The 13,145-nt window shown below is 40.9% G+C and overlaps 1 protein-coding gene across 1 annotated transcript in view; it reads right to left on the bottom strand.

Moving 5' to 3' along the window:
* Positions 1–3,111: 3,111 nt before the first annotated feature.
* The window catches only part of LOC138611116 (contactin-associated protein-like 2), a 39,505-nt gene continuing 29,471 nt past the window's right edge, over positions 3,112–13,145 (bottom strand). The window contains exons 13-25 of the mRNA XM_069684049.1: positions 12,475–12,590; positions 12,071–12,155; positions 11,459–11,615; positions 10,681–10,808; positions 10,335–10,505; positions 10,020–10,238; positions 8,003–8,239; positions 7,623–7,856; positions 6,758–6,891; positions 5,896–5,989; positions 4,331–4,561; positions 4,165–4,239; positions 3,112–3,947 (exon numbers count right to left, since the gene is read on the bottom strand). Coding sequence (XP_069540150.1) covers positions 3,748–3,947; positions 4,165–4,239; positions 4,331–4,561; positions 5,896–5,989; positions 6,758–6,891; positions 7,623–7,856; positions 8,003–8,239; positions 10,020–10,238; positions 10,335–10,505; positions 10,681–10,808; positions 11,459–11,615; positions 12,071–12,155; positions 12,475–12,590 — 2,081 coding nt within the window. The 3' untranslated portion in view covers positions 3,112–3,747. The remainder of the gene's footprint in view (positions 3,948–4,164; positions 4,240–4,330; positions 4,562–5,895; positions 5,990–6,757; positions 6,892–7,622; positions 7,857–8,002; positions 8,240–10,019; positions 10,239–10,334; positions 10,506–10,680; positions 10,809–11,458; positions 11,616–12,070; positions 12,156–12,474; positions 12,591–13,145) is intronic.

Raw genomic sequence — 13,145 nt, 5'->3', positions numbered from 1 at the left:
TTCTTGGGGGCGGCTGTAGCTCAGTGGTAGAGTTGATCATTTTTCAATCAGAAAGTTGAAGGTTCGATCCCCAGCTCCTTGAAGTGTCCTTGGGCAAGACACTGAACCCCAAATTGCTCCCGGTGGCATAGCCAATGATGTGATATGTTGTGTAAAAGAAGCTTTGAGTGGTCGCAAAGACTAGAAAAGAGCTATGTAAGCACAGTCCATTTTGTCCTATTATTGTACTGACCACATATCTTCCTGGGAGATTTTGAGCTCCCTTGTCTCGTAGGTTCCTGGGGGTCGTTGCTGCAGACCACCTGCTGCTGTGGACCTGCTCGACTCAGACTGCTACAACTATTGATATCAGTCTTACTTTTATCGTCATTAATAATTCTGATTAATCTTAAAGCTGCTCGGCTCCAACTGCTATGATTATATTATCAGTCTGTTATCATTACTATGCTGTTCTTGCTCATTTTAGACCTGTTTACCATTTTTATTGGCATTGTGACCATAAGTCTGTATTATCTGCTGTTGTTTCTCTGTTTGTCTCTATCCATCTCTCTTACCGCATCTCCTTCTATCCCATTCTCGGCCCATCCAGTCGAGGCAGATGTCTGTTCAACATGAGTCTGGTTCTGCTCGAGGTTTCTTCCTGTTGAAAGGAAGTTTTTCTGCCAATGTGCCGAATGTTGCAAGTGTGGTTCATGGTGGATTCATGTTGGGTCTCTCTCTAAATAATTTAAAAAATAGGTGTAGAAGTGTCTTGAGATAACTTTGGTTATGATTCGGCTCTATATAAATAAAAAGCGATTGATTGATTGATTGATAGATAGTCCATCCTGTACTGCCTTATGTAAAAATGTACTGTGTTTTAATGCGTAACGTGTATTGTATGATATGCAAGCAAAAAGCTTCATGTTGCCACCAGCTGCATGTTGACCATCACCAACATCTCATCAGTACTTTTTTCTAAAGTTAGTTTGTTTAGTCCTTTTAAAGAAATGTTGTACTTGACAGCCAATCCTTTGTCTGGGTCTGCTTTTGTTTTTTAAAGGTTTCTGGCCTGGATCGGGCGATCTTCCAAGGTCTCGATTTTTAAAATGTCTATGTTTCAGATGTTAGATAACTAACATTACTACATAACATTTCAATGAATTGTATTGACCTTGGGGAAATCCTACGGTTTGTTCTCTTTCAGGAATCAGCCAACTTGATCCAGCTATGTTTTTTTTTAAAAGTCTATTATTAGCAAATGTAAGATTTGTAGTCATATTTTACTGATCTTTCCAACAGGAAGCATCACAATGTCTTAGAGTCAAGAAAGCACAAAGAATGAGAAATCACTTATAAAAGAATAAACGGTTAAGCAAAGTTTTTTTTTTACATGTAACATGAAGAAAAAGAATGTGATGCTACAGCGGCTTATGGTAAGAAATGTGTATCATTCCGTGTCAAATAGCATGCCATTACACTGCAGTGCAGTCAAATTAATACAAATGCAATACAATCAAATGTCAGGATGTAAGCCATAGTTTTGTATGTGGACAACAAACATTCATTTGCAGAAAATCATCAAATCAAACACATAGCTCAGGTTTTCATGGGACAGATTTGACAAGAATCCTAATGTGAGAGTCCTTTCAGCCCATCTGAAGAGGTAGCCAAGAGTTAGTGAAGCCATCCCCGATCAGGAAGGAGCTGGCCTTCGTCCTCAGCATGGCCACACCTGCCATACACCCCCGTATTCACAGAGCCTATCAGAAATCATCCCTAAGACATGAGAACCTGTAATTTGTCATTTGTGACATGCAGGTAAAAAGAGAGCAGTTTCTTTGAGTCCCTTTAAAGAGAAGAGCAACAAGTTCTCCGGTTATTTACTTTGCTTTGCGTCTTGCACAGAATTCAATGATGATGATGATCAGTATCAGGTTCATATTTCATCCAGCACAGAGATACCATCAACGGGAAACTGCTCATCTGTCTCAATCAACAGTGAAAAAAAACCTTAACACCAGGGCTGTTATGTTCTTCCTTTATCCCAGACTTTTCCCTGTCCTCAATCTCAGCCTCCTGTCTCACCTTGTCTTTTGTCACAACCGTGCTGAGACAAATGAAAAGATGCAGAAGTCAGGAACATCACACAGTATATACATTTAAATATTTTTACACATGTGCAGGTATTTTCCAAAGTTTGTATTCACCATAGAAAAGCCAAAATATCAGATTTTCATAGTTATCTTGTAACACTGCAACAACCATGTTTGATCCAGATTTTTTTAACTTTGCACAGAGATGTTCCTGAAGGAGTTGGACTTCCTGTCTCTAATATATTTCAGACCTTTCTAAAAGCAGAGGACTGATGTAAGTGATTAAGGCTGTATCACTTACTACATTAACAAGATATACTTGTTTCTTAACCAACCAAATCCACTAAAAAGTCTTGTCTTCATCGTGTGGCGGTCAGGCTACAGCCCTGTCTTATCTTTGTTGCACTGTGAACAAAGGAGCTGTGAGCTAACAACATATACTGAGTGAAACAAAAAAGTATTCTGAGGATATAATTGCTCACGTTTGATCGAGCTAGGCTAGCAGTTTCCACCTGCTTCCAATCTTTGTTTTAAGCTATGCTAACCCACCCCCCACCAGTCTCTGTACTGGATGCTCTGATATTGAACTTGATCTAATCAAACTGTTCCAATATTTCTTTAACACAAATTATGTTAAGACACATGGTAATATGTGGTATCACTTTAGGACAAATGTTTTTGTATTATTGTGTCATTGCTAACAAAAGACAACATCTGCCTCATGTCTGACAAACAAACCAGTGAGTCAAGCTCCAGACAGGAAACAGTTCATTCTACAGAAGCTGAACTCAGTCCTGAACTCATTTGGCACTAAAGAAGTAAAAGTAAAAGATGCGATCAAAAAGAGTTTGAACAACAGATGCTTAAAAGTCATTAAGAGACATTCTCAGCTATGTAGATGCAAAAATAAATAGTAGTATGACATTTCCTTTTTCCTCGTTCTCAGTCCAAAGTCATGGCTACATCTCCTTTACAGACAAGCAAGCCAGTCAGTACACGAACCCCAACTAACCCCCCCCCCCCCCCGACACACACACACACACACACACACACACACACAAGATTTATCTGTCTTAAGGCTAAAATGAAATGTAAAATAAGGCTGAAAATAAGGTGTCATAATTTTACAAGAGGAATATCTGAGCACTGCTACAGGCGTTGAGGATTATTGGGGTAATGGATTGATGATCATTACGATTAATGCTGCAATGATACAGTATACCAGCACATTACACAAAGGCATAAGGATATTCATCTTTGAATATAAATGAAAACAAATAAATTAGAACTTTTATGAAAAAATATATTACTTAAATATGAATAAATAAATAGAACTGAAATCAAATTAAAAATAATACAAAAGTAAAAGTTGTGAACACATTCACTCATTCAAGGCCTGTAACTTCATGGCACCATCCTCTCTCCATCTGAAGGCTGTCCTTTGCAAAAAAGTTAAACTCCACATGCTCCACATCTCCACAGTCTCTGCCCGGCAGCACTGTGCCCTGTGCTTTAATACCCACGCTGTAACGCCATGGAGTCCATAAAGTTTTAAAGAATAAACCGCTCACTACATCCTTGAGGTTTCACAGGTGGTCACCTCACTACTACTCCCTATGCTTAGAAAACTACATACATCCTAACGTCATGAGTCCATGTTGTTGAGAGGGCTTCAGATGAACCACTCCTTCTTGCTCTCTTCGATGGTTTCGGTGAAGGCGGGGTCATTGACGATGATTGCTGCATCAGCACAGTCTGCTGACTCTGCCCCCTTAGCTTCATTGGTGTGGTAGGAGCCTTTATGACGGAACAGATGGCGGATCACAAACACCAGGATGCCGAGGACAGTGAAGATAACCATGGAGATGATGCCTGCAAACAAAACAAATGTGCATATTTATACCAACAGGTTGTAAAATTGAATGTAATTCTAATTCCAATAATCAACCTTTCCTACCTGCTAAGCATCCATATCTTTTACTCTGCTTGTTACACAGCCTTACTGTTAAACCGAATATGTAGTCGATAACTTTGATGGAGGTTTTTATTTTTATTTTAGAAGTGGACTTTTAACTGTAACAAGATTTACCTCCAATTATGGCAGAGTTGCGATCCACTTCATCACCACTGGCCTTGTCTTCATTGAAGGGGAAAACAGCTCCAGCTGTGAACAAAGCATTTGAACAAACATTTGTCAAAGACAAAAACTAGATTTGACATGTCCCTTTAATCATCATCTTTCTATCTGTATCTACCAGCTTCTATGTGCCAGGGGTCACTAGCCGAGGCCATTGGGGAGATGGTCAAGGGAGAAGCTCCACAGTTGGATGGCACCAGAATCCCATGGGTGCTGACGGGGGCTGCCATGCCCGAGCGCAGTGCAGCTTTCAGTGGTGCCACGCTGTTCAGCTGAACTCTTGACAGACAGCCCACGAAGCCCGGTGTGTTGTAGCGCTCTATCAGGATGGGGTCAATCTGCCCAGTTTCTGCAAGTAGACACAACAAGGTTTTTTCTGCTCAAACACTTTAAGACCTCTACAAAACTCTCCAGAAGCAACACTATTGAGACTTTTCAGGACTCAATGTTACCTGAAGAAAGATTGTGTGTAGTAATCAGTGGTGGACAAAGAACACAACTTCATTACTTGAGTCAAAGTAGAGATACTGGTCAAATATTACTCCAATACAAGTGAAAGTTGCTCAGTCAAATTATTACGTGAGTTGAAGTACTGGAGTACTTGCTTTTAAATGTACTTAAGTATTCTAACAACATTTCAAAACATTGTTTGAGTAACATTTGCTCTGCGTTTGCTCTATGCCCAACCATGGAGACACGAGGTGCAGGTGGGGCAACACCACTTGGACAAACCACACGCAGAACTACACGAACACAGTTTATTGTCTTTCGGATTTCAGAAGAGAAAATAAAATTCATCAGCTGACTTCAGAGCAAAAGTAGCGAGTAACGAGAACATTCCTCGAAATGTAGTGGAGTCAAAAGTACGATATCTGTCTTCCAATGTAGCGGAGTAAAAGTTCTAAGTTTCACAAAAGAATAATACTCATGTAAGGTACCGATACTCAAAACGTGTACTTAAGTACAGTACTCAAGCAATTTACTTTGTTACTGTCCACCCCTGCTCGTAACAAGACAACCTTTTACCTCTAGTGTTCAGAAACCAATAAATGCAGTCTTGACTTTAGGTGACTGAGGACAATTTTTAGATAATAAAGTATTTTTCCCCCAAATTCTTTTGAGTTATAAAAATATGCTTGAAATACAGTTTATATTTTTAAAAGAACCCTATTCCATAGACCTTGAATTTGTATGCAGGCTACATTCTCCCTCTCTATATTTATATCACTACAAAGTATATTCCTCACACAGCTGGACATTACAAACCTGTAATTTGCTGGCTACACAACCCAACAATTTTTTCACTACAATGATGGACAGTACCACGAAGGGCAGGAAAAGACATGTGAATACAATAAGAAGTACGATGCTTTGTACTCGTGAGTACAAACAATTCAAGCAGGGGTTTCTCATTATTCTACTATCCAACCTCTTGCATCTTTGAAATGCATTTCAGAGATGGGCAGCTCAATCCTTTAACACTTCTAGTTACTACTGCTCGTTTTGGGGAGTGATAGGCATCAATATTCAAATAATCAAATATTTTTGAGTAGGGTGGAGTATTATATGCACTATGCTCTTCCCAGGTGACTGGAGGCTACAGGAGGCCCCCCAAAATACCAGCCTTATCAAAATCAATCATGTCTAAGCCGCACACACACCTCTGCTCATCAGAATACTTACCGAATACTTTTCCAAGAAAGATACTTTTGATCAAGTTAAAATGGGTGTCGGAGGCCTCAGGTAGCGTGTATGTAGACACTGGATAGTGGTCAAGCTGGAGAATATAGACAGAGCAAAGGGACAGTGACTAATTTAAATGATAACTTCATTATGATCCGTTTCCATAACCAAGATCTGTTCACCTTCCAGTACGAACTCTAAAAGGCAAAAGGCTTTTCTCTAGCTGCATAAATCCAGGCATAAATCCGTTTTACCTCTAAAGAATTAAACAATTGACACCAAGACAGGAGATTGATACTTCATGAACAGAGAATTGTTGATCAGGTGAAGCCTCCAGAAGAAAAAGGAGCAGGTCCACCTTGACGTGGTATCTAGATTATACAGAATCTATCGTCTGTAAACCTAAATGCTTACATTTACACCAAGGTTTACCCTTCTATCGATGATACATCACTTCTTTGTTTTTGACAAATAGGTTTTCACATTCATGGAGAATCATCCTCCCACTCAACTCATTTGTTTGTCACGAAAACTCTGGTTTGTTGGTCAGAATGTGTCTGCTATTCTAAAAATATATTGCCATGTAAAAAAGGGCATTTTATTTTTGCACAGATCTCACAGTGTGCCCGGAGTGTTTTTCACAGGAGACTTGCATTTTTCCTTTTTGAGTGAGATAACATTCTTCAAGTAAATAGCCCTTTACAAGATGCAATGAGATCATTCGTCACTCATAAAAGACAAAATAAGCCAATTTCCCCAAATGTTGAATAATAACTTAAAATAAAACTGACATCCTTTTTTGCAGCATACAGTATTTGTCACACCGTCTATTGGCACTACTGTAGCGGCAGGAGGCACTAACCTGTAGTCGAATCTCCCTTAAGTTTCTAGTTATGTTGACAGAGTGTGGCTGTCCGTTGGCCATGTTCCGATGGTCAACATCTATGGTGTAAGGTTCTGTTAGCCCCCCAAGACTGTAGCGGATCTGGAGAGTGCCTGAACACAAAAGAACAGACATTAACAAGGGATGATGATGTAACAGCAATTCATAAAATGTATCTTTTAACTGTATTTCTTCATATAATAGTGGGTATAAAAGCCAGTCTAGAATAATGGCTGGATGTGTGTCCGAAACAAACAATTTAAGGCCAAAAACGAGCCTGGGAAGACAAGGGTTGATTAACCTCTGAAGGTCCATGCCAACTAAGGATAAAGTTAATTTCCATTGGTCTTATGCTTTAAATTCAACATATTAATAATGCCATTTGCCAATTTTCATGTAACATGCCTAACTGTAGCGTAACGTACAAGGGTTACCAAATTTTGCTGACAATCATAATTAACTTCTAAAAACTGGACAAATTAGAATTTTCCACAACTCTGAAACAAATATTTAAGAATAAAAGTTTTGTTAGGATATGAAGAGACTGAAGTGACTGAAACACATTTAATGTGAGTTTGTACTAACAGCGTGATACAGGTATTTCAACTGAGCAAACATGAGCTAATGTAAACCAGGCCATGCAATTATAGATGATAGTTCATTGTGATCAAACAGAGGCAATAAGGAATACTAACTGAGCTGATAGCTAGCACTAAATACTAAAGTAAAGGCCTGGTACCTTTAGTTGTGGTAAAAAGAGGCCCTGGTCATTATTTCAGTAAATTTGGTACATCAAATAATTGCAAATTAAAAAACAGTTCCAGTACGATGTTTATAAGCTCACCGTTGTGCCTGAGCACCACAGCCATGTAGTCCTGAGTTCTTGAGCTGATGTAGACCAGGATGCTGGGAGCACTGGAGGTGCTGAAGCTAAACACCAGCTCCTCCTGTGTCAGGTTGGCCTCACTTGGAATTCCAACACCTGATAGGCCCCTCAGCTCCGGCAACGGAAAAGTTCCCGCCTCAGGCAGGAAGTCATAGCGTACCAGGGTTCCTGTCTCAAAGTAACCGCCAACATCTAACACACAAAGAGAAACAGCAGCAGGAGAAGGAAAGGTAGTATAAACACCACATGTGGATCACTCTTTGTTGCTGCATTAATTCTGATCTTAAGAAGATATGATCTAATCTGAATTTATCTAATCCAGTTGTTGATGGACGTACCATCAGTGCAGAATGCTCCATCATATGCAGTAAGGGAGCAGTCACAGGAATATCCATTGTACTGCTCCACACACTTCCCTCCATTCCTGCAGTGCATCCCATAGCTGCTGCAGTGGCCCTGGCAACCTGGGTTAACCCCTGGAGTCATCATTGCCCTCTCCTCCAGGTCAAAGGTCACACCATTTATCTTCAGAGCCCGCATGCAGCCCAGGAAACCTCTCTGACCACTCGAGGCCCCTGGCAGATAAGATATGAATTAGACAGCTCACACTAACACACTATCGCTGCACTCATGCCAACAGTTTCACCAACCTGCAATATTGCAATATTTTAGAATTATTGATATAACTAATATCTGATGGTCATGAATGTTTGTTAATACAGGGGTCAGTTCTTCAAGAGAATCCTTGTTTCTGCTCAAATGCTTCGAGAGGTCCCTCACACAGCAGAGCCGTATCCACCAAATCAAACTACTTGCCATGAATGGTAATCACCTTGACCTGACTTACTTGATTTAGTACCATAAGAGAACAAATGGGTGCTTTTGCGATAAACTCTGGGGATGTACAACAAAGAGATTTATGGGTAAGCAAGGCATGTGGTGAACCTAAAGCAAGAGACTTCAGTGTCACAAAGGTGGCTTTCTTTTATCCCGACTAGATCACCATTGGTAACTTATGCTGCACAATTGAGCTGCTCTGGAGCAGATTATGTTCAGATTGTCAAATTTAAATCAGCTGTAAAGCACAGCCCTTTTATTCATTCTTATCCTGACGATATTCCCCATGAGCGATATAGATATTCTCAGCTGAGGGAATCGTATTATTCGTTATACATGTGTGTTTGTACTAAGGGAAACTGCATGCATTCAGCTGGTGATGCAGAACCCCCACCAGTCCTCCCCTCATTTTTTTTCTTTTTGCTTTAAGGTGTTGTAACACTTTAAATTTCACACAGCGTATCATCTACATACTGACAAACTGATGAAGTCACTGCAAGAATCATTCTTTTGCCTTATTTGCAACATCAGGAGGCTTTTGCTCATTTTAAAAGATATTTTTAACTGTTCATTAAAACAACCTGACAGAGAGACGGTCCACAATCCCCCCCTTCATTTTGTTTGACTGAAGAGTCAAATGATGAATGCTAGAGTCTACAAAATAAATCCTAGGTTAATACAAGTTTTTAACCACCTTGGTGAAATACATTGGGCCTTATCTAGACGGCGGAAGGCGCACAGCGAGTGTGAGTGTGTTGGTTTCCACAGTACCGCTGTAGCGTGCGTCTGAATGAGCGCGTAGAGAGCTTTGTGTCTGTCTCAGTAGTTTTTGGCCCGTGCGCCGCTCGAACAGGACTCCCCCTGAGGTGAAGCAGGTGAGTGTGGAGGCAACGGTGAGCTTGTCCACGTCTTCCTGCCCTTCTCAGCAGATCAGTAACAAACCGAAAGCAGCATCATGATTTAAGGAGACGCTGTGCGTCCCCGTGTGAGTGAAAATCACAGACTCGTGTTGTAAACTCTCCGATGTATGTCCATAGTGTGCCCCCTACATAGCCAACACAGATTGCGCTGTAGACTTTAGACCAGGTTTTTGTTGGTCTAAGGCGTGGTCGCTTTCTGCGTCCTCTAGATAGCAACGCTCCACCCGTTTGCCTGACCACACCTCATATCAAAACCAGCACGACCACGGGCGCTAACGGTGGCGCAAGATCACTTGCTATTTACGCAACGTAGGCGCTGGGCGGGAAAATGATGACTAATGGGTAATTGGTAATTTCACGCATTAGTCCGGAATGTTGAAAGCTTCCAGGACAGGTGGAACGGCACTGATTTTTTCTAACGTAAAACCCTGGTCAGGTGTAGAGGTCTGGCACTGTGGACTTTTATTTCCTTTCAAATATGGCCCCTCTAAAAAAAGAATTAAATAGGCCTTCCCTGACGACAAGACATCACGTGACAGCTGCAGAGAACTTTATAGTGCATCAGGTGTGTGTGTGTGTGTGTGTGTGTGAGTCTTACCAACATAAAGCTCACTGTAGAACTCCAGTTTTGTATGTCCCTGGGGGGGGGTGGGTCTGACCTCCCTGTACTGCCCATTGAGCTGCAGCACAGCCTCCTTGATGTTCTTTTCAGCCTCCACACGATGCCATTGGTCATCATTTAGAGGCACAGGTGAGCGAACACTGAGCTCCACCCGCTCACTGCCCACGTCAAAAGAGAAAACGACCACCGAGCCTCCTGGACAGACCAGGATAAAACATTTAATATAATTTATAGAGGTCATGATGATATATGTAAAACTCCAACAGCTTGCGAGTGTACACACAGACACACCTCTGAGTTCAATGTGAAGGAAGTTGGTGGTTCCAAGGTTCTCCAGAAAGACTCCATGGGTGGAGGAAGTCTTAAAGTAGAAGGAGATGTCAGTGCTGGTTTCTCCTCTGAAGGAAGGGAAATGCAGGTAGGAGGCGGGGCTGCTGAAGGACGCTGCGTTCCAGTAGTTCCCTTCAGAACATAGACATGAGTGAAATACTGTTTCTCTGATCATATAAAATATTTCATAGTCTCTGGTGTAAGAGTTAAGTGCATTGTGTGTGTGTGTGTGTGTGTGTGTGTGTGTGTGTGTGTGTGTGTGTGTGTGTGTGTGTGTGTGTGTGTGCATGAGAAAACAAATACTCACGGTCCCCTTGGCATCTAAGTGGTCCTATCGTTAGTTTAGCTTCAGATCCAGCTCTGCTTGTGTCCCCAACAACAACCTGACTGACCGGCAAATGGTCTTTGTACACCAGCAGGCCTGCATCCTCCCTCCTGCACACACACACACACACACACACACACACACACGCACACACACACACACACAAATGAAGGATGAGGGTAGATATGTCCACAAATATAACCATTAATTTGCAAGTACAACAGAGCTGAAATCACCTGACATTGTCGTCAACATTAAACTGACTAACAAAGTAAACAGAACAGAAGAAATTCAATGAATTGTATTTTGCTCTTCAGCCTTATTATCCAACAGAGAGTTCTGATTCTTTGTTATATAATAATGTAACTCCTCACTGGATTAGCTGATATGTTTAGGGGCGGCTGTGGCTCAGTGGTACAGCCGGTTGTCTTTCAATCAGAAGGTCGGAAGTTCGATCCCCAGCTTCCTCTGGCTACATGTCCTATGTGTCCTTGGGCAAGACACTGACACTTGCAAGACACTTGCATAGCCAACGGGTATGAATGTGATAACTGATTGGGCACTTTATGTAGCAGCCTATGCCATTAGTGTATGAATGGGTGAATATGATATGTAGTGTAAAAGCAGCTTTGAGTGGTCGCAAAGACTAGAAAAGCGCTATATAAGTGAAGTCCGTTTACCATATACACAGAGGACTTTTAGCTAACCAAAGCTATTTAAACACATAGCGCTTTATCCTGCTGAGCAGTGGTTCACTCACCAGGTGCGCAGGTCAGCATCACAGTTGCAGAAGTATTTGGGGTCAGTGCAGTTTCGTTCAATACCGCAGGAACACTTCTGTATTCCTGGTCCTGAACCCCCCCAATAAGAATGCCTCTCATTGGCTCTTCCTACCCACCACGTAAACGGGGCGCCTTCTGCAGATCAACAAACAGACTGGATTGAGTTTACTTTCGATTTCATTTGAACAATAGACCTTAATTTGATTATATCCTGCTCAGATTAAAGGCTTTGAAATGGTGATCTTGTTTTAATAATACATACTCTAATAAAGCAAATAACTGTATCTGTAATGGGCTTAAATGGTCCGGTAATGTAGTGGTAACAATGAACATGGCTTCTGTTTAGTGGGAAGAAGCTCATGTCTTTGCAAATGTAAAAATTCTTCAGAATATCTGAGTTAAATGCAAATATTAACTGGATTGTTGCAACAAGCATCAGAAGCTCGCTTTTCACAATGTCAATAAAACTTTGTGTTAATGAAATGAAATGCCCCCCCCCCCAAATCTTGTACTGGAGTGAAAAGGTTCTTGTATTAGTGACTGACCGTTCACAGATGTGTCTGCTAGGAGAGTTCACTTTAGATATTTACCTGGAGTGTTGAGCAGTCGAGACATTCGGCAGGCATATGCTACATACTGTTCACAGTAACCTGCACTGTTGGTGACTGACAAAACCTGGTCACACACAGAAAGGAGAACTTATTTGTATGTGTTCCTTTATTACATCCAACAAAAGTTTCATTTTTAAAAAAAGTTTCATTTTAAACTCTTTGATCTTTGCTGAAAAACCAGTAAGTAGAAGCAACCGGAACTAAATGGTCAATTAAAAGTGTAATTGTAGTATGAAATAATAAGACTTTACTTATTTACTTCAACGTGTGCCTTACTGATTTGAACTACAAAAAAAAGACAGATAGTGTTCAACTATGGCCACCAACAAGCAAACTGTGCAGCAGGTGATTTAGGTCAAAGTAAGTGCGTAGCTATTGTGTACCTGTTCATCAGTCACATTGTAAGTAATCTGCAGAGCTGCCTTCCCGTTCTGGTCTGCACTGCTCACTGATGTCTGAGGGGACAGGTTGTTCTTCATTGTGGTCCAAACCTTCTCCTCTGTGAGACAGGAAAGCGTTCCATCAATAGTTTTCCCAAAGCAGACACAACAAGTACAGAAACTCAGAGTTTTGAGGTAACTAAGTGCAAATACTTTATTACTAAACTCAAGGCACAGTCACAGTGACCTTGACCTTTGAAGATCACCAAAATCTAATCAGTTCATCCTTGAGTTGAAGTCACATTCTGTGATCATTTTCAATATATTCCTTCCAGGCGTTGTTAAGATATAGCATTTACAAGAATAGCCAGAAAGTGTTTTTCAAGGTTGAATGATTTCATAGTTGACCTTTGACCTTTATGTTGTAAGATGTTATCCCAAAAACGTTTTAGAATTAATTCTTGAGGATTTGCCCCAAATTACAAGATCTGAATTGTTTTCTTACCGATACTCATCCCTTTACAGTTTACTTATTGAGGATGTCCTAACCTGCCCCGTTGTTTATCTGGACACTGATTCATGTAACATTTGCTAAAATTTCGCTCCTTTGCTGTATGTCCAGAAGAGGTGTAACATTTGATGCTGCTTGTGTATTGCATTCAGGTTGTACTGCT

This window comes from Semicossyphus pulcher, unplaced genomic scaffold, assembly GCF_022749685.1.
Source record: "Semicossyphus pulcher isolate SPU_LCO1_2020_fin unplaced genomic scaffold, fSemPul1.0.p SCAF_7, whole genome shotgun sequence".
Classification (NCBI taxonomy): Eukaryota; Metazoa; Chordata; class Actinopteri; order Labriformes; family Labridae; genus Semicossyphus; species Semicossyphus pulcher.
This window is presented reverse-complemented; position numbering and strand designations above follow the sequence as displayed.